The following is a 21,569-nucleotide window of genomic DNA, read 5'->3' on the forward strand; positions in this document are numbered from 1 at the left end:
TAATTACAATGAGTAAAATTGACAGGGGCAATGTATTGAATTCATCGAACTGTTATGACTGGTGCCATAAGGACTTTGCTCAGTTAATGCTAATATACTTGGAGAAACTGTGGAGAAATGTCTAGCTGATAGTAGTGTTAAAAAAAATGTGATTTCAAAGCAACACCTAAAAAGAGTAGAAAATGAATGCCGATGCCAGTGGCGGATGGTGATTTTTAAAAGGGGGAAGCAGAGTGTCAGCAATTGACAATATGACCAAAAAAGGCCTTTTTGTTATGTCACCCTGCCATACCAGCGTGGCTCTTGCAGAAAGGATTTGATCATTTTGAACTCATACAGCTTAGTTAGCAAGCAACTACCAAACTAGTGCACTAAAAATCACTGAACTATTACTGAACATTAAACAAATAATTAATCTCAAATCTCAATGATAACGACTTTGTTAATATTTCAAAATGCCAATGATGAATGATGTTCATACGAAACAAGCTGTCATTCTGGGATTCAATAAAATGCTACTGTGCCCCTGTATGAGACAGAATCAATAAGTACTGCGAGGCAACACTACCGATGTCAATAAAATGATTGGTACTTTATCCTGTCTTGCTGGAATGTCTTCCAATCACCATGCAGAGAAGCCTTTCAGGTTGGTCTAAAATATCTGACTGCAAGTCTAATCTGTCAAATCAACGTAGCCTAAGCAAAAACTATGTATGAAGCTCTCCCAACGAAGCATGGCATCCAGGGAAGCTCAAAAAACACATAATCGGAGAAAATTAACCAATAAGCTTTTGTCTATTCTCCATTTAGACAAGGCATACATGAATCTTCCATAGACTTCCAGTGAAGCACAGCATCAGTGGCCATTTGTGGGCTATAATTTTCCTGGTTTCAAATTTAAAATTAATGTATATGTTGTCGAAGGCAACTCCCGTAATAACACTTTTGTGTAGTCTTAGAGCAGTGGCTTGTGGACAATACTGTTTTATGTATGGGGGGGTTCTGGACAAATCTGTCCTGGGGGGCCCTATCAAAAAAGCGTTTAAATATTACTGCCATATATGGAGGTGTGCACGATGTACTTAAGCAAGCCCCCTAACCCCCAGCTCCCTGGGCACTGGCATGGGTGGCTGTCCTTCACAGCCAGCTTGCTCTCACCTACAGAGAGCAAGATGGGGGTGGCTTAGAGAGAATTTCCCCACAAGGATCAATAATAATACAAGGGGTTGGTGACAATCCAAAAGAACAGTATTTACAAATCAAAATATTTTTAACTTTTGGCACTTTATACCAATTACTTGTCCACAGAACAGCAAGGAATATTGATGAACAAGTGACTTTATCTTGCCTGATGGCTATAACCACATTCTGAATGGATAAATCTGGTTAATTGCTCTCTTTTTCAGACACACTCACATACACACACACATTTGTATTCATATCTTTGTAGCAACTGTCCGTTCTTTTCCATAAGAAAAACTCTAATCCCAACAATAGCAACCTTAACCCCTACCCAGCCCTATCCATAACCATAAGTAGTCAAACAAAATGCAAGATTTTTGGTATTTTTATGGTATTTACAGAGTTATATAAAAAATGTATAAGTGTCCCCTTGAGGGGGACTGAAAGAATGGTCCCAACAAGGTCAAAATAGTAATAAAAACAAATAAATTGATCTTGTTTATAAAGATAAGCCTCTGATCATCTTTTCTTTTTCTTTGCTGTTACTAAGAACCATTGCTTCAATTTTGGCACAATCTATCTCAGAATTTTATCACTTGTAGTTTGTCACCTTCAAAGTCGCATGCAATACTTTAAGAGTTATTGTGCTCACAAGTCCAAGTGTCTTCTACAGCTGCTGTTTCCTTCTTTTGCTGCAATACAGTGCCGCCACTACATTTTTGGGGAAATATGCCTCCAAATTTAATAATTTCCTGTGTGGGACCACTACAATGCCTCTGCAAAGTTTGACAACAATCCATCAAATTGTTTTTGAGTTATCATCTTAATTGGAATAAATGTGGTAGAGCATTGCTTCAGTTTTGAGATGATGTGTGTCAAAATTTAATCAGGTTTAGTGCCTCACACCTGCAATGCCAGTGCAAAGTTTGAAAAAAATCTATACGACGGGTCATTCGGAACAGATTGCGGTCTTAAGTTGACGATGACCTGTATTTTTCTGTCTTTAGAAAGACAGGTATTTTCAACCACCATGTGTTTTTTATTGGTGTTTTTCACTTCAATACATGAAAAATACTTCAAACAATATTTTAGAAACTTTTATTAAAATGCATAGGAACACTTTGGTTCTCAGACAGAATATCAAAATCTTTTTTTATTGTAACCCTGCTAATTTTCACACAGCAATTGTGAAGTACTCTTGGTTTACACCAAACAAAGAAACTTTTTTGAAACCTTTTTGTGATTTGAAATTACTTTGATAAAATTATAGATTCTCATATTACTTTTAACATCATGTTACACATTTTTAATTAATATGCTTTAGGAGTATCCAGCAGCAGAAAGAAGAAGTATTACTAGATGGGGTAATTTCGACATAGTTAGCTACTTTTTCACTGTAGCTTGGAGGATAGCTAATTACTACATAAAAAGTAGCTTTGTTGTAGCTTAGCTATTCTTAATCATAAATAGCTTATAGCTTGTAGCTTGTCTACTTTATATAACATGTAAGGACGCTTTTCTCCTTATGGTGCCTGTAGATTTTATGCTCCAGTAGTTTCCCTAACACAACCAGGGAGCTGGGGGTTGAGGGCCTTGCTCAGGAGCCTACAGACACGTGGATATTCTGCCAGGCTTGAACTGGCAACCTTCTGATCAGAGGCACAGAGACCTTCTGAGCTATACAATGCCCCCTAACCATATGTATTCCCCAAAGTCCATGGAATACAATTAGCAAATATGAAAACCTGGCTGCTCATGTCTCACTATTGTTGAAAGAAAGCATTGCATGCATAGCTTGGGTGATTATTGAGAGGCTATTTCTGTTCAGTCAGCATAGTGCCAAACTGGTCCTTGCTCATTCCTGAACAAGAACATGAGGACATGTGCATTGTGTGCATTATGTGTTTTGTGTGCACTGGAACAGCAGCCCCTCACTCAGTGTGCTCTTCCAGGTTGCCTCAGATAGGCTTTTCTAATTGATTTTGTTTTCCCTATGTTATAAATGGCTTTGAAGTACAGTTAACCCAACACCAAATTGCTTTAAATGCCTTTTCAAACACAATAATTAAAGGGGCTTAAATGTAAGTGTTTCTGTGCACAAATGTCGTTTGCATATGCAATGTAGAAAGATGCAAAACAACATGCATAAAATTGTCCACCCCCCTACACACACGCTGGCTTACAAAATATACCATGATCAAAAAGAGATTCGTGGCAATGGTTCCGCCTTTTTGTCTACTTTATATAACATGTAAGGAAGATCTTCTCCTTAAGGTGCTTCTATGCTTGCAGATGACTTCATTAACAGGAGCTGAAGTTCTTTCATGTCATCTCATGCATCATTTTTGGGGAAGTGCTCTTCCCAATAAGGCTGATGCTGGGATATGTCTATATTTTCGTGCTGCTAATTCACTTGCAGTTTGTTCCTTTCCAGTGGTGGGGGTGTTGCTAATTAAATATGTGCATTATGACATGCTAGAATTGCCTTAGATATGTTTTTTTTGCCCAGTGAAAACAGTCTGAAGAACGATATTTGATAGCATGTTTCCCACAGGACCACATGCGTTTTAGCATTACTAAGAACAATCTTTCACAGGGAATTACTGCTGTTGTAGCTACAGTACTGGGTTTGGTTTGCTGTTGCTGAGGACGGCCGCCTTGCTTTATATAATGAGGGCACTGGGGGGTGCCCTTGGTGTCTCCCTTGTGGGTTTGGCTTCTGACTGTTTGTGGATGATTCAGCTGTTCCAGCATAGAGAGGGATACCGGCCTCCTACACCCACAGTATCGGGGTTCCAGTTCAACTCTGATGCTCAGCTACATTCAGTTCGCTCTTTGACATCACTCTGTATGTATCGATAGAATATTGTTTTCAAAAATGTTGCGACTTGAATCCTAATTTATACTTTAAAGCCCTTTTTAATAGATATATGCTGAAGTTTTTTCTATGTAGTGTTTAATGCTCATGACTTATCTGAATCAGTTAATTGTCTAATTGCAGGATGTTGTATTATTGTATTCCCCAGATGGCAAATACAAATCACTGCTGCTTTGCATGTTAAGACAAGAACTCAAAAATTGTTTCATAGACCTTTTTCAGATTCTGCAGAGACATTGTATGGGTTATAAAAATTGAAGCAGAGCTGCATAGTGACAGCAAAAAAGGGGCAGTTTTGATGATTGATCCCATTAAGACAATAACTAAAGGAGAGTAATAGGTTTATGAGAAGACTTTTTCAGATTTTGCTGAAAAATTGCTCCAAAATCGCTCCAGCAAAGGGAAGGCTGAAAGCAGATGACATCTGACCTTGCGAATATGATGTCACAAAGTGTTGATAGACCTTATTACTGCTTCATAAAAATATTATATGGATGATTTATCCCCCTCCTGGAGCCGACACCTTATCGTGGTGGAGGGGTTTGCGTGTTACAATGATCCCAGGAGCTATGTTGTCTGGGGCTTTATGCCCCTGGTAGGGTCACCCAAGGCAAACAGGTCCTGGGTGAGGAACCAGACGAAGTACGGCTGAAAAACCCCTTATGATGAGAAAAATCTTGGATTCACGGTTTCCCTTGCCCGGATGCGGGTCACCGGGGCCCCCCCCTGGAGCCAGGCCTGGGGGTGGGGCTCGATGGCGAGCACCTGGCGGCCAGGCCTACACCCATGGGGCCTGGTCGGGCGCAGCCCGAACAAGGCACGTGGGTCCCCCCTCCAATGGGCTCACCACCCATGGGAGGGGCCATAGGGGTCGGGTGCGAGGTGATCTGGGCGGCGGCCAAAGGCGGGGACCTTGGCGGTCCGATCCTCGGCTGCAGAAGCTAGCTCTAGGGACATGGAATGTCACCTCTCTGATGGGGAAAGAGCCTGAGCTGGTGCGCGAGGTTGTGAAGTTCCGGCTAGATATAGTCGGACTCACCTCGACGCACGGCTTGGGCTCTGGAACCAGTCTCCTTGAGGGGGGTTGGACCCTTTTCCACTCTGGAGTTGCCCGCGGGGAGAGGCGCCGAGCGGGCGTGGGCATACTTATTGCCCCCAGGCTGGGCGCCTGTACATTGGGGTTTACCGCAGTGGACGAGAGGGTAGCCTCCCTCCGCCTTCGGGTGGGGGGACGGGTCCTGACTGTTGTTTGCGCTTATGCGCCAAACAGCAGTTCGGAATACCCACCCTTTTTGGAGTCCTTGGAAGGGGTGTTGGAGAGCGCTCCTCCTGGGGACTCCCTTGTTCTGCTGGGGGACTTCAATGCTCACGTGGGCAGCGACAGTGAGACCTGGAGGGGCGTGATTGGGAGGAACGGCCCCCCCGATCTGAACCCGAGCGGTGTTTTGTTATTGGACTTCTGTGCTCGTCACGGACTGTCCATAATGAACACCATGTTCAAGCATAAGGGTGTCCATATGTGCACTTGGCACCAGGACACCCTAGGCCGCAGTTCGATGATCGACTTTGTAGTCGTGTCGTCGGACTTGCGGCCGCATGTTTTGGACACTCGGGTGAAGAGAGGGGCGGAGCTGTCAACCGATCACTACCTGGTGGTGGGTTAGCTCCGCTGGTGGAGAATGGAAGCCGGCCAGGCCTGGCAGGCCCAAGCGTATAGTGAGGGTCTGCTGGGAACGTCTGGCGGAATCCCCTGTCAGGGAGAGTTTCAACTCCTACCTCCGGCAGAACTTCTCCCATATCCCGGGGGAGGCGGGGGACATTGAGTCCGAATGGGCCATGTTCCGTGCCTCCATTGTGGAGGCGGCTGACCGGAGCTGCGCCCGCAAGGTGGTCGGTGCCTGTCGCGGCGGTAATCCCCGAACCCGCTGGTGGACACCGGTGGTAAGGGATGCCGTCAAGCTGAAGAAGGAGTCTTATCGGGCCTTTCTGGCCTGTGGGACTCCAGACGCAGCTGACGGCTACCGGCAGGCCAAGCGGAATGCGGCTTTGGCGGTCGCTGAGGCAAAAACTCGGGTGTGGGAGGAGTTTGGTGAGGCCATGGAGAACGACTTCCGGACGGCTTCGAGGAGATTCTGGTCCACCATCCGGCGGCTCCGGGCGGGAAAGCGGTGCAGCATCAACACTATTTATGGTGGGGATGGTGCGCTGCTGACCTCAGTACTTCGAAGACCTCCTCAATCCCACCGACACGCCTTCCAATATGGAAGCAGAGTGTGGGGACTTGGGGGTGGACTCGCCTATCTCGGGGGTGGAGGTCGCTGAGGTGGTCAAAAAGCTCCTCGGCGGCCGGGCCCCGGGGGTGGACGAGATTCGCCCAGAGTTCCTCAAGGCTCTGGATGCTGCGGGGCTGTCCTGGTTGACACGCATCTGCAGCATCGCGTGGACATCGGGGGCAGTACCTCTGGACTGGCAGACCGGGGTGGTGGTCCCCCTCTTTAAGAAGGGGGACCGGAGGGTGTGCTCCAACTACAGGGGGATCACACTCCTCAGCCTCCCTGGTAAGGTCTATTCGGGGGTCCTGGAAAGGAGGGTCCGCCGGATTGTCGAACCTCGGATTCAGGAGGAGCAGTGTGGTTTTCGCCCTGGCCGTGGAACAGTGGACCAGCTCTATACTCTCAGCAGGGTTCTGGAGGGTTCATGGGAGTTTGCCCGACCAGTCTACATGTGTTTTGTGGACTTGGAAAAGGCATTCGACCGTGTCCCTCGTGGGGTCCTGTGGGGAGTGCTCCGGGAGTATGGGGTACCGGGCTCCCTTTTAAGGGCGGTTCGGTCCCTGTATGACCGGTGCCAGAGTTTGGTCCGCATGGGCGGCAATAAGTCGGACTCGTTTCCGGTGAGGGTTGGACTCCGTCAGGGCTGCCCTTTGTCACCGATTCTGTTCATAGTTTTTATGGACAGAATTTCTAGGCGCAGCCAGGGCGTTGAGGGCGTCCGGTTCGGTGACCTCAGGATTAGGTCTCTGCTTTTTGCGGATGATGTGGTTCTGTTGGCCTCATCGAGCCGTGACCTTCAGCTCTCGCTGGAGCAGTTCGCAGCCGAGTGCGAAGCGGCTGGGATGAGAATCAGCACCTCCAAATCCGAGACCATGGTTCTCAGCCGGAAAAGGGTAGAGTGCTCTCTCCGGGTTGGGGATGGGGTCCTCCCCCAAGTGGAGGAGTTTAAGTATCTCGGGATCTTGTTCACGAGTGGGGGAACGATGGAGCGGGAGATCGACAGGCGGATCGGTGCGGCGTCGGCAGTCATGCGGGCGCTGCATCGGTCTGTCATGGTGAAGAGAGAGCTGAGCCAAAAGGCGAAGCTCTCGATTTACCAGTCGATCTACGTTCCTACCCTCACCTATGGTCATGAGCTTTGGGTAGTGACCGAAAGAACGAGATCGCGGGTACAAGCGGCCGAAATGAGTTTCCTCCGCAGGGTGGCTGGGCTCTCCCTTAGAGATAGGGTGAGGAGCTCAGTCATTCGGGAGGGACTCAGAGTAGAGCCGCTGCTCCTCCGCATCGAGAGGAGCCAGATGAGGTGGCTCGGGCATCTGATCAGGATGCCTCCGGGACGCCTCCCTGGGGAGGTATTCCGGGCATGTCCCACTGGGAGGAGACCCCGGGGAAGACCCAGGACACGCTGGAGAGACTATGTCTCTCGGCTGGCCTGGGAACGCCTCGGGGTCCCCCCAGAGGAGCTAGACGAAGTGGCCGGGGAGAGGGAAGTCTGGGTCTCCCTGCTGAGGCTGCTGCCCCCGCGACCCGACCCCGGATTAAGCGGGAGATGATGGATGGATGGATGGATGGATTTATCCCTGATTTACTTTTTTTTTAACAAATTGCCCCAAAAATTATGTAGCAGGAAGAAAACGGCGGCCGTAGTAACTACTTGGGGCTCTATTTTCCACATGCGCAAAGTGGTTTTGCTAGTTTTGTAGCAGCACATTGCCCGTTTTCATATCATGCGCACACATAGTCAAAATAGTAAATGACTTTGCGCCTGCTTTCCACTCGTAGGAGTGGTGTTTTTTAAATGAGGCGTAGCCGGGTGCATTGTCGGCAAATTGCTATTTTAAAGCTGTGAAATGACATTGAGCTTTTGTTGTGAGTAGAGCATTGTTAAACCTGAACCTCCTTATGGACATAGGTTATGTTCTCAGTGTGTACTAATGGTTTTTTATTTCATTTATATATGTTTTATTATAGAGTACATCTGATCCTGTCATGTAATCATACTGTTTAATGAAACACCAAAAGAAAAACAAGATATATTAAGAAGTTTGAGTTCATTATGATAATTCAGCATGTACTCTAAGTGAAACGATATTTGAAAGAAAATGCGTTTCAGATATTTAGATAATTCAGGCGGTACATTACAATACAGCCAACAGAAGGGCTACAAACCCAAAATTAAAATTAGAAACACACACAACCACAATGAAGTCCCCGTCCCCAGTCACTGTGCTCTTTCAGCAGCAAGCTTCTTCATCTTCTGAGATTATTGTACCGCTTTCGACACTGGATGATGATCTGATCTGGTGATGCCAGAAAATGAGAACAGACTCGCTAGCTGCTACCTCATTTCACACCTGCTTCACCTCGAAACACTTTATGCTTGCACGATTTCACTTCACACAATAGCACATCCGTTTCCTCGGCCGAAAAGCGATCTTGCTTGCCAGGCAAACGAGCCACTGTAATAGCGATCCGCAGTACGCTGCTCCCTTTTAAGGGTGACGTGCCATTCCGATTGGTTTATTGCTTGTCACGCCCAAAATATGCCTCTAATAATGAAGAGGCTTAGAACAAACTTTTTCCGCCATGCGCTGGCGCAAAGTCTGGTTTTTCCGACATCAAAATAGCGAGTTGAATTTGGACACGCCCATAATTGTTCGTTCTGCTTTGTTTTTTACACTTTACGTTAGATCGTCAAAATAGAACTGGTCTTGTGAACACCGAAGCTCTAAAAGTATTGTATGGATCCTTTTCAAGCTTTGCAGGTGACAAACTGCAAGTGGTCAAATTTTGAGAGAAATCATTCCAAAACTGAAGCAATTATGTTTAGTAACAACAAAGAGAAGGATGGAATGATTAGAGGCTTATCATTATGAACAGGGTAAATCTGTTTGTTATTACTACAGTATTTACCTATTTTAATGGATTTATTATTATTATCTGGATGAAATTCTAAATCTAAAAATGTACACTTAATCAGATCCACAATTAAATGCAATGACAGTTGGGCAGCAAACTTGGAACTGCAAGACAGATGGCAGATGAGAGCAAAAATGGAGCCTGCAGCCGCCATCTTGTGAACAAAGCTGTCTGACATGTAAACTTATTCTGTGGATCTTTTTGGAAACTTTTTGCAAAGTTGTTAGCACGATAACTCAAAAAGTATTTGACAGATTTTTGCCAACCTTTGCAGACATGTTGTAAAGATCTGGACCTGATCAAATTTTGAGACAAATCACACCAAATTGAGGCATATTTGCTAAATGAAAGCAAAAAGAAGGATGAATTGATAGGTGGCTTAACTTTGAAAATATATAGCTTCTAACTTCTCCAAGATAAACCCCAAATCAACTCAAAATTGGAACTGCACAACAAAAGGCAGCCAAGGGTCAAAACGGAAGCTGCAACCACCCTGTTGTGATCATGGCCATCGACCATCTAAACGTATTCTGTGGATGTTTTTGCAAACTTCCCAGGAACATCGTACGGCTCAGTGATTCTGAAACTGGGGTACGCAAGATGATTTTCTGAATGTTCTGTAATAAATTTTATATTGTTCTATTCGCCACTAGTGTCCCTGCTTTGCGAATTTTATTAGTAGCTGTTTGGCAAAATGTATTATGGAGAATTCTGCAATTTTGTTTTTTTTTATTAGATATACACTTTGGGATGTGAAACACCACAATATGTGTGTATTGCAATGACCTTTAAGTGCATTCTGCCACTGACTTAAGTGCACTTAAGTGGAGTTTTCACTACATGCTCTGCAGGGCTATATTAAATCTTGCACCTCCTCATGCCTAAATGCAGTATTGCAGTTTTCAGAAAGCTGAACATGTAACAAAGCTAAACTTTCTAATGTATCATACATTTAGAAACAAAAGTTACAGTCCAAAATACATGTGAATAATTCATGTAATTATAAAAGAATTGTAACACACAATAGTATATAGAAATATATAAGCATATACTAAGCATATTATCATTAGGCAGGATTCAAGTAACATCAAGTGAACATCCCTAGTAGGCGAATGAATTAGGCTAAACAACTGGACTATTAAAAAAATTATTTTAATTAAAATTAGTGAAAAAAATAGATTCAAAGGAAGTAGTATAGGCCTGTCTGCACAATCCAAAGCCTACCTCACCTGTTACCAAACCTCATCAATAATGCACTTTAGGGTTATATTTTTTGGTTCTGTTCATCATGGAGTGTAACCTACTATTTCTTAAACTCAAAACATAATCACTATCATATGCCTTATATCTGTTATCTTGCACACCTGACAGTGTGTAAAACTCCTTTAATAAATCAGGGTGAACGAGTGATTGATGCTTCCCCAAGTTAGACATATTGCCCCCTCATAGGAGTGTTTGCACGCTGGGACTGTCGAGTCTGAGGATTCACCCTTTTCATTTGGCTTAAAACCAAAATAATGCCGTATCTCAGTTTTGCCACCTTGCTTATCAATTTGAGGTGGGCAGTGAGCGATAGCAGTTTCCATCTTCAGTCTATGAAACTTCTCTGTGCAAGAGATACTTGATACGAGTGTGACTCTTTCCTTAAAGTGCAGAGTCGGAAAGTATATTTCTGTTATCGAGATACAGTACTGATACCGGTATATCAAACAGCCTTATGCCATACACAACCAAATATCCTCTTGAGATCAGTAATGTATATTTGTCTATCTGAACATAAGTACTGATGATCGCTGTTGCATTTCTTACAAGCACGGTCCTTGCCTTCTGATAGTAGATGCTTTCCTTCAATGATTTTTTTCCTGTCTCACTCTTTTCTTAGGAAAGGCTGTAGGCACAACCTTTCCCTCTCAGAAGCACACAAAAAGGAGTTTCCATAGCAATGCTGCATACTTTAAAGACACCCACAACAAAAAAAAACATACATTACTGCACCACACTTGAAATACTATCCTCTGGGATCAATGAACGGGTTAACGATGCTGGCCTCAATTTTAATAGCTCCAGGCCAGAGGCCTATCACTGGGGCCAATGTACTGATTTGAAACCACTGATTAGGGACGGAGAACAGAAATAAAAAAAAATTGTGGTTAACTGAGAAGTGGGTTTTTTTTATTGATCTAACTACAGTATTGTTCATTGACTGAGGGCTTCCTGTTATATTAGTAAGATATGCTTTTCAGCTCACAATCTGCCAAGTCAGGATCAGATTTGGGCTCAAAGCTGCTGAATGGTTTTCTGATAAACATTATCTCCTGGGATGTCCCTCTGTAAAAAAAACACAAAATACTGATTAATGAAGAAGTGCTGACCAGGTAGCCCACGGGATGACATCCTCAATCAGATGCAAGACGATGCCGTTGGCTTTCACCGGCCGCGCTCCCGATGTCTTTAGCTTCACCACTGTAAGAGCTGGATGAGGCAAGCTTCGGCCGCGTGGTACGACTCTATCCAAAGGTATTTTTGGAAATACTACTGCCCTGGTCCTGTCCTGGGATTGGAAAGAGCTATCATGCATTTTGTTATGTGAGCAACCATAACAAGTGCTGGGTCATGTTTGGCTTGTTGGCAAACTGAATTACCTGGGGAAAATGTTCCCAATTCTGGGCAATTCTATGATTTTTTAAGGTGAGGGGGCATAAGAGGGGGCATAATTCATACAGGGGGGTCAGCCTTATCATGAATCAATGATATTTTTTGAAATGGTGAAAGAGAGGGGATAGGGAACTTCGGGAGCCAATCAACTGTGGCCCCGCCCCTGCCCCTATTTCAGGTACATCTGTGCCCAGCTTGTGCACATTTCATACTATTGTAAATGTGACACTCCTGCGGTGCACATGGTGCATGCCAATTCACCATAAGGGAAATGCCTTTTGTATTTCTTTCCCCCAGCGAAACCTCTTAGAGATGCTGTTCATGAAACAAAATTGATATTGATCTGTCCTTTGAAGGCGATAAAAACATTTTACTATTGTAATATCTGGTTATTCTGCTTCTCGTGGGAAAGATGCAATGTTACATTAAACCTGAGCATTTGCTCACAGGGAAAGATCTCTTTCAGAACTGGTTCCATTTGATATTGTAGCCTGGCGTTTGAAATATTTCCCAAGAATAGTGTTCTGTCGTCTTCCTGGTGGTCTTAAGCATTACATGCTCCCAGGCACAGAAAATAAAAATTCATAAACTCTTTAAAGAATTAATTTTGCAGTAAAGCCAACATGATGACTGTGTCCCTAGTTTGTAATCATGCGTAGTATAATGTCATGTGTTTCTTTTGTCACTTAATGATGACTTCAGTGTTTCCCTTCTCTATTATCTGAGCCTTGAGTTTTAGGAAGGCCTTCACTGCACTAATGTGATAGGCAGAGGTGGAGATTTTAGGTCCATAAAGTACAAATCCAGACCAGGATTTTCTTTCAACCAACCAGTTGCGTACTCTGTGACTGTGACCCTTTATACTCAACTGGTTGGTTGAAACAAAATCTTGGTCTGGATTTGTACTTTCTGGACCTGAAATCTCTACCTCTGGTGATAGGTTTACCATGGCACTGTGCAGTTATCCTAGCAGGCTGTGGTCTGCTGTGAAAGCACTTCTCTGTGGCCCCCATGTGGACTTTAGTATAATGGCACTTTAAAACTTAGCAGAAAGGTAAGCAGATGCTGTCTTAAAAATCCTACAATTTCATTTTTTTTACAAATAAGTCCTATATTTTAAATAAGCCCACACTGAATATAAATTATATATAACAATGTAATATTTTATTACGTATATACTATTTTTTTGTCTTATCTGGTTACTCTGCAATGTCCTATGTAGTACCTTTAGTATTTTAAAATTGTTATATAACTATAATGTATTATTATTATTATTATTATTATTATGCATCCATTTTCCAAACCGCTTTTCCTACTGGGTTGTGGGGGGTCCAGAGCCTATCCCAGAAGCAATGGGCATGAGGCAGGGAACAACCCAGGATGGGAGGCCAGCCCATCGAAGGGCACACTCACACACCATTCACTCACACATGCACACCTACGGGCAATTTAGTAGCTCCAATTAGCCTCAGCATGTTTTTGGACTGTGGGGGGAAACCGGAGTACCTGGAGGAAACCCCACAACGACATGGGGAGAACATGCAAACTCCACACACATGTGACCCAGGCGGAGTCTCGAACCCGGGTCCCAGAGGTGTGAGGCAACAGTGCTAACCACTGCACCACCATGCCACCCCTTTATTATTATTATTATTATTATTATTATTATTATTATTTATTCTTCTTCTTCTTATTATTATTATTATTATTATAATATTCTCTACGCAATGATATTAAATTAACTGATCATGTTTAGAATATAACACGGAAACTGTTGCATTGCACGCATTTGTAATAAATATGATTTTTTTTTTTTTGGTACATATAACGAACAGAAAGTTATAATAAAGCCTCTATTTTAGTTTCATCAGTCTTATTCCGTTAGTAATTGTTTCAGTTTCATTGTGTGAGGAGATAAAGGAGTGTAAATTAAAATGAGACTCATTCTGTTTAAGAGACTAAGGTGCTCTGGGGAGGAGGTGCATGTCACATCATGAGGCACAGAAAACAGCTTCAGCCGCGGCTCTGCAAAGCAGGGCAGGAAGGGTCAGGCCTGTGGAGAAATAGCAAGGAGTATGTCCCTCCCTAGGTGTAGCTTTCCGCCACTGCGTGTCTTCCCATGTGGGAGTGTGTTTCTGTGTGCTCCTGCCTGCAGATTCATACCCTGCTGGACATTCCACACAGGTTTTACATTTTGTTGCCTATGACTGGTAAATAGTTATAGATGGCTAAACCTCACGCACACACACAAGTAACTCATTCATAAGGATTTTACTGAGACTTTTATGGTCTGACCCATGTAGGGATGCTCCAAGGAGCAATTTAAAAAGAAATGTTTTCTCTTTACATTGTGCAAAAATGGGAGCAAAATAAATATTGCTATGTAGAGTATAATGAACTTTTTAATGAGAGATATTCATGATTGGCCATTTTTCCACCAATAACAGCAGGTCAGTTACAGCTTTACCTCCTTTCCTCTAGGTGGCGATAATCGCAGGAAACTTTGAACTGGCTGAACTGATTAAAAAGCACAAAGAAACCGACATAGGTAAGCAAACCTCTTGCATTAATTGTCACAGTGTAGATTCATTTGATTGGCTAGAACACCTTGCCTGCCATATGGATTTTCTCTTTTATTAATTGCTATTTTCACTGGAATTCTCCTTTTGGTATGAATACAACAGCTGACATTTTATTCTGTTTAAGGGCCAGTTTCACTGCCCTGATTTTAACATTAGGAGGCTTTACATGAACCTCCTCCCTCCTTTTAGACTTTCTGGGGCAGCAGCCTACTAAGGTTTATCTCTCTCTAGGTATCTCTCTATATACCCATCCCATCTGTCATGGGGGGGAGGCCTGTGTGGAAAAATCCTTGCCTGTCCCATTGAGGGGAAACGGCATCAAAACAGGGTACCTCTTTGTGATTCCCCACTGAGAAGTCAAGCACCCGCTACATAGTTTAATCGCCTCATATGTTAGGATAAGGTTCTATAGGATGTGATTAAAGTCTGCCGAAAATAATAACCAAGCTCATATATTAAATTGTTTCTCAGCTCTCCGCAGCTGTTCCACACCAAATGAAAATCAGCACAGGATTAGAAAATACAGCTAATGTACTGTATACCGCTAATTGTCGGCTAGCATGGATACCATGGGCTGAAATTCAGGAAGTAGTCTAGCAGCTATGAGCTTCTGTGGACCAAAGTGATCCCTGGACGTTATGGAAGACTGGTGGATCGACATCATGCTTCCTGTTCAGATTCTGCATACAGTCTAATTGGAATCTCCTGTAAGACCATTAGCTGAGGGTGTTAAGTATTCTCTAGTGTTACTTCTCATTAACTGTCACAAGGAAAAGCACCAATTATTTTATTCTGTGTTCATTCCATAAATTCTGTAACATTATTATGGTTGCCACATATACCGCTATAAGTTCTCGTTCTAATATAGTTCTGAATTACATTTTAGGTGGAATTTATTATATTTTACCAATTGGTTTTAATTGGGATATTTAAGATGGCTTTGTAAAAAGATTTTAAATGAAAATATCCCTTTGCTACTCCTTGAATCTGCTGAGTTCTCCATTTTGCAACCAAGAATGCCAGTTGTACAGACTATTTTAAAAATATATCGGTAAAATGGTACTGCTTTGCTGCGGTACATGCATTTATAGTCTCATTGGTACAGAGTGATCTTTATTACATATTGTGTTTTCTGTATATAATATTCTTAATGGAGATGGCATGTCTTTTCATGTAATTAAGTTTAATGTATAAATTGTAAACTACACAAGTTCAGCATGTTTTACGTACTTTTTTTCCAGTTTTACACATAAGGGCATGTACAAATTCAAAATCACACAGCTGCATGTATTCAGACGTCGAAAGCACAACTAAACTTAAGGCCAGTTTTAAAATGTTTCACAGATTATAGCCAAAATAATTCATTAATATTCACAGTGAACTCAAGGGCAAAGCTTTAGACACTTGTTTGTTATGCTGTGCTTTGTCCTTTTCGGATACATAATGAAAGGTGTCAGTAGAAGAAGGTGGAGATCAAGATTGCCTCTTAAAATCCCATCTGTCGCCTTTTTTCTCTATAGCTTCCAACTTTATCCTGGTCTCTTCTGTTCCTTTCATGAAGAAATCTGAGGTGTAAAATGTATGGCTGGAGTTGTGAGTGCTGGCAGTCTCAGAAGTGTCATGAATTTGCTGCAAATTGCTGCAAAGTGAAACTGACGGAGAGAAATGCAGCAAACGTGATACTTAATTTGCGCTTGATGCTGCCTTCGCATTCTGAACTTCTCTGCTTTATCAGATAAAGGTTTACATGAAAATATTATTTATGAGCTTAGGTTTGCAACTCTCACACGTACACTTACATTTCTTTCACAGACTCCTGCCTTAGATTTAATGCTCTCACTGTCTGCCTCTCTCTGTCTTTCATATCATATGTTAAATACTCCATATTTGCCATAATTAAAAATAACTAGCCTTGTTTATCGGATTGAGGTAATGAGATGTCAGTGTTCACAGAGTGAGATATGTGATGCATGGTACAGGTTGTTGTGCCCTGTAGCACACCAATTTACAGTATAGTGAAAGATCACAGCTCTAAATCTGCACTCCCTAGTCAAGTATGTAAATCGCCGTTCCTCTTAGCAGCACCCAATGGTTACCATGGTGTCCATAGCCGTGTGATAATTGGCTGGAGGAATCTAGCTGGTGCCTTATTGGTAATCCAAAAGGAGGAAGTTGCCATTCAAGATGGATTAAAAAACGTTTGTGATCAGCTTCCTCTCAGGAAGCAGCTCTTTAGGTGTTAAACGCTTACAAACAGCCAGTTATGTTCTTATTACTGTGAGGATTTGGAAATGTGTTGTAACAGTAACCATTTGAATCCACCTTGCTTAGCTGTATTCTGTACATGCATTGGTATAATGCTTTACACTAACTGCAGCTTCATAATGCATTCATTATGCATTCATAGAAAATTTAGTGCACCTTCATAATACTTTCCTAGAACATTCCTAAGCAGCAGGTAAGTGAACCTTAACAATGGAACATGCTTTAGCAGCTTTACTCTACATTTATAGCAAATATTGTATGATTTTAGAAAAATCAAATGCTTGTCATTAATCTATATTAAAGCTGTTAAGCTATAAGCTATGCTTCTATGCTGCTTATGAATGTTCTATGAATGCACTATGAATGTATTAAGAAGGTGCACTGAATGTTCTCTGAATACATTATAAAGGCATTTTTGTGTCTATAAGTGTTGTTAATATAAAGTGTTACCTAAAAGTGTATTTGTTATTAAATCTTATTTTGCATTCTGAGTAAGGATGTGAACAGCATAGGTGAACTACTGTAAAGCAGGTCACGGTCCAGAGGAACTACAAGGCTGCTGTGCCACTTTTTTAAGTCATGCTGAGTGTGACACAGCTCTGCTAGCATGCAAATTAACTGCAGGGAAAATGTGTTCCTCTCAGATTATCAGAGATTAATGCCTCCTGGTTTTTTATTCTAGTAATTGTCCAGGGAGATAACCCATAGAGATTATTAGGGTTTATTAATATCAGAATGGTTATTTATAGGGATCACACGTTCTTGAAGGGTTACGTGACCTTTCAAGACACAAATTAAACACTGTCCTTTTCAGAAGGCATCAGTCCATCTATGACAAAGTTCCAGTTACATGGCTGTGGTGTTTGTCTAAAGTCCCAAAATTAAGGCTTATCCCTGTAATCCCTTGTACCCTCTTACAATTTCATGAAGATCCATGTGGAGTAGGCATGGCTGATTGGGGGACCTTGTCAGGGGTGCAGCACGGCAAGTTTGAGCAGGTCAGGAACCTGCTGGAGTTGGACTTCAGCTGCATTATACTAACCTTGAACGGAGGTCACCCTGTGGAATTAATTGAATCTGTAGGGTTTTTGGTGGGAGCAACAAATCTGTTATTATTATACCAAAGTGTTTTCTCAGAAAGCAGGTGCTGGATATCGCTGCTATCCTGGTGTGAGATGTATGTGTAAATGAAAGTAGAACAACTATGCCGTTCAGATGGGGAAACAACAGGTGTAAATCAGTAAATGCATTTTCTTGACTTTTATCCTCCCATGATATGACTCTTAGCGATTGACAGCTGTGTATTAGAACTCATGGTTCAGGTCTGCTATAATCTTTGGTGAAAAAAAGCACAATGGTGTCACTCATTCTGGTGTGGATACCTAAAAAGCCACCCATATTGGTAACTGTCTGAGAAAAACTGGAATACATTTCCCTCAAACATCCCAGAAGTGACAGCGGTTTATCACTCTGGCATATTTTGACAGCATTTGACATATATTCATCTGGACTGTACAATGTATTACAATTACTGTACAATAGCATTGCAATTTTCTTACACAAATATGAATGCATTAATAAAAGCTATTGTTCAAAATCTATTCCGAAAAGTGCCCATGCTCTTCACCAGAGTTGCAGTTTGTGTTTATCGATCTGTATAAAAATATATACAGAGCATATTGGGTGGCATTGGGTGGCCATCCTGGGTTATTCCCTGCCTTGTGTCAGTAGCTCACAGGATAGGTTCCAGACCCACATGACTCTGCATAGAGCAAGCAGCTATGGAAAATTAATGGATGGGATGGAATTTAGTATGTTCTCCAGAGATGATACATACCCAGCATATATGCCAAATGCACAGTGAGCAGAGGTCTGAACTCTTTATGCTTAGAACATAAGAAATTTACAAACGAGAGAAGGCCATTCAGCCCATCAAGCTCGTTTGGGGAGAACTTAACTAATAGCTCAGAGTTTGAACTACAGTAGCTGATACGCCTTATATAAGTTATAATTTAATATTTCTTAAAAACCTCAAGATGAATAACTTGAACAATTTCTTTAGATTTTATTATAGCTGTTATTGTGATTCAATCGCTGCTGACGAAAGTTATGCATGATAATGAAACAGTCTTATCACATTTTTTAGATATAAATTGGGAATGCATTGCATAGTAATAGTTATGGCACATACATGAATTATGAAAATGTATTTGGAATGTTTCTGAGGCCAACCAACTGTAACAAGTGACCCAGTAGAGATTGTCCTTGGCTTTTTTTCTGTCAATTCCAAAATGAGACGTATGTTAGCTGTGCCATTTTAAAACAGTAAAAGGAAATGTGTTTTAATTTATTAAAACATGGAGTCTGTTATAAAAAGTTTTCAGTAAGATGTGAGATGCTAAGTGAAAAACAGTGAATGGCATTTTGGCAGTGGTGTTCTCAAAGAAACACTATCAAAGTATTTGTGAAAAAACAAGTCTGTAATTTTATGCTTGCAATGATAATCATCAATATTGTAACCTCATACGTTACCTTACATTACTTTCTAATTATGACTTCTATGTGCAAAATTGTAAACAAAAATGGTTTTAGAGCTTAGAATGAATTTGGTGTAGTGCAAAATGATTAATTTCTTTTGTTTAAAGCTTATCAATTTAATAAGGATAGCGCTGCATGTTGCCACACAGATCATTTGAGAGCTGCAGCACGCTGATTGAGAATAGTTTTTTTAATTAAGGAAAACAAGGCCTGTGCAGTGTTCATCATTGTTAGAGTGAACTGCTAGTGTCTCCAGCTCATAATGTCTTTCCAGCTATTCTCTATAAAGCAGATATTGCAGGGGCAGGTTAACTTATCTAGGCCGACAGGCTAACTTATCTAGGCTGACAGCTTAACTTATCTAGGCTGACAGATTAACTTATCTAGGCTGACAGGCTAACCTTTCTAGGCTGACAGGCTAACTTATCTAGGCTGAGAGGTTAACGTATCTAGGCTGAGAGGCTAACTTATCTAGGCTGACAGGTTAATTTATCTAGGCTGACAGGCTAACTTATCTAGGCTGACAGGTTAACTTACAGGTATCTAGGCTGACAGACTAACTTATCCCAGCTGATAGGCTAATTTATTTAGGCTGACAGGTTAACTTATCTAGGCTGACAGGCTAACTTTTCTAGGCTGACAGATTAACTTATCTAGGCTGACAGGCTAACTTATCTAGGCTGAGAGGTTAACTTATCTAGGCTGAGAGGCTAACTTATCTCGGCTGACAGGCTAATTTATCTAGGCTGACAGGTTAACTTATCTAGCCTGAGAGGCTAACTTATCTCGGCTCCCCCAGTCACCAAGGCCTCCACCCTATGTGCATGCTTAGACTGTCCTTCATTAAGGCACAGGCTCTAGCTCACATGATTTCAGCTGGGTCAGTCTCAAGGCACCAAACTGCTAAGTGCGGTTCATAACTGATGCAGGACACACTCAGCTTGTATGTTTTTTGTTTATGTTTATCTAGTAAGTCTTAATTAAGACATTATAATCTGGGATTTCAGTTGAATGAGGGTCCCTGACTCTCAACAGACAGATTTGCTGTAATTATGCTGTTGTACACGTAGCCTTTTTAATTTAGATCATTTTATATACTTTTAGTTTATATGTTCACTTTCTAAAAAAAAAAAAAAACATGAATGCTTTGGTGCTGCGAGTTGATGGTATGTGTGGTCAGCAGGTTCACAAGGCAGCCTTAACTGAAGTGACATTCCAGCTAACATGCATTTGCTAAAGTCCTATGTAATCCAGCATTATGGTATATTGGCTTTGCATCTGCTTTTAACTTTCCTTGTAATGAATTTAGGCATTCGGGGAAAACTGTAGCAAATGTACACAGTATATGTAGGCTGTGGGATAGGTTCTTCAACACCAATTATGTTCAGTGCTATGCTGTTGTGGTTTACAACAGCTGTCTGTAGCTAGAGGGAGAAGATGCTCCCCCCCCCCCCCAGTCGTGGAAATGAGTGGACAATATGGGAGCAAAACAAAGGACACATTGCAAATTAATAGGTCTAATTCCCGGTTACAGAAGGCTTTGGGGAAACCAGCTCTGAAAGTGTGTGGGAGATGATGGGGTAACCACTCTGCTCAAAGCCCTGATGCAGGACCCTTGTGTAAGACATGCTAAGGTCAGTGCTAAAATAGGTCTGCAGTCCCACTTGAATTTTAATAAAAACTTTCAAAAATATCTGCCCAGAACTATATAAACCATGTACAACCCTAAGCAAAATGTTAAAAGTAGATGTCATTCCTAAGTGTACCACATAAGTACCTCCATACTACAACAGATAGCAGAATACTTCATTGATGCCCCAAAAAAGCAACTGGTTTGAGAAATCCTTTTGGGTTGCCTAGCAACCTTGAAGGCTTGTTTCCAATACAGCTGTTAGTTCTTCAGGAATGGTTAAATTCCAGTCTCCAAAATGTTATTTAGCCTCGTCAATTTAATACATGCCTGTGTCAGTTAAATAGAAAAACTCCCTTGTACAAAAAATAGGTAACACGTAGGGTTCATATTAAATTGCGTTACCTGATCATTTAATTTAAAATACTTTTACTGGGAGAAGGAGTAATTATCTCTTTTAAATAGATACTTTTACAAAGGCGGATTAGACCCAATTCAGTTAGGAGCGAAAAGAAATGCCCAGGAACTGAAAACAGCGCGTGTTCGTGGCTAATTATACGAATGACAAAGGGCAGTTCAAACAGGATCTTAATCTCCGTTATGTCAGCCGCGCACTTGCTCGCGCGCCGAGGTGAGGCGGCGCTTTG

The 21,569-nt window shown here is 42.0% G+C and overlaps 1 protein-coding gene across 9 annotated transcripts in view; it reads left to right on the forward strand.

The window, feature by feature from the left end:
* LOC125704238 (SH3 and multiple ankyrin repeat domains protein 2-like) overlaps positions 1–21,569 on the forward strand; it is a 208,630-nt gene that overhangs the window by 77,482 nt on the left and 109,579 nt on the right. For all 9 annotated transcript variants that reach the window (XM_048969636.1, XM_048969637.1, XM_048969638.1 and 6 more), the window contains one exon: positions 14,389–14,455. In XM_048969636.1, coding sequence (XP_048825593.1) covers positions 14,389–14,455 — 67 coding nt within the window. The remainder of the gene's footprint in view (positions 1–14,388; positions 14,456–21,569) is intronic.

This window comes from Brienomyrus brachyistius, chromosome 11 (assembly GCF_023856365.1).
Source record: "Brienomyrus brachyistius isolate T26 chromosome 11, BBRACH_0.4, whole genome shotgun sequence".
NCBI classification, from domain to species: domain Eukaryota; kingdom Metazoa; phylum Chordata; class Actinopteri; order Osteoglossiformes; family Mormyridae; genus Brienomyrus; species Brienomyrus brachyistius.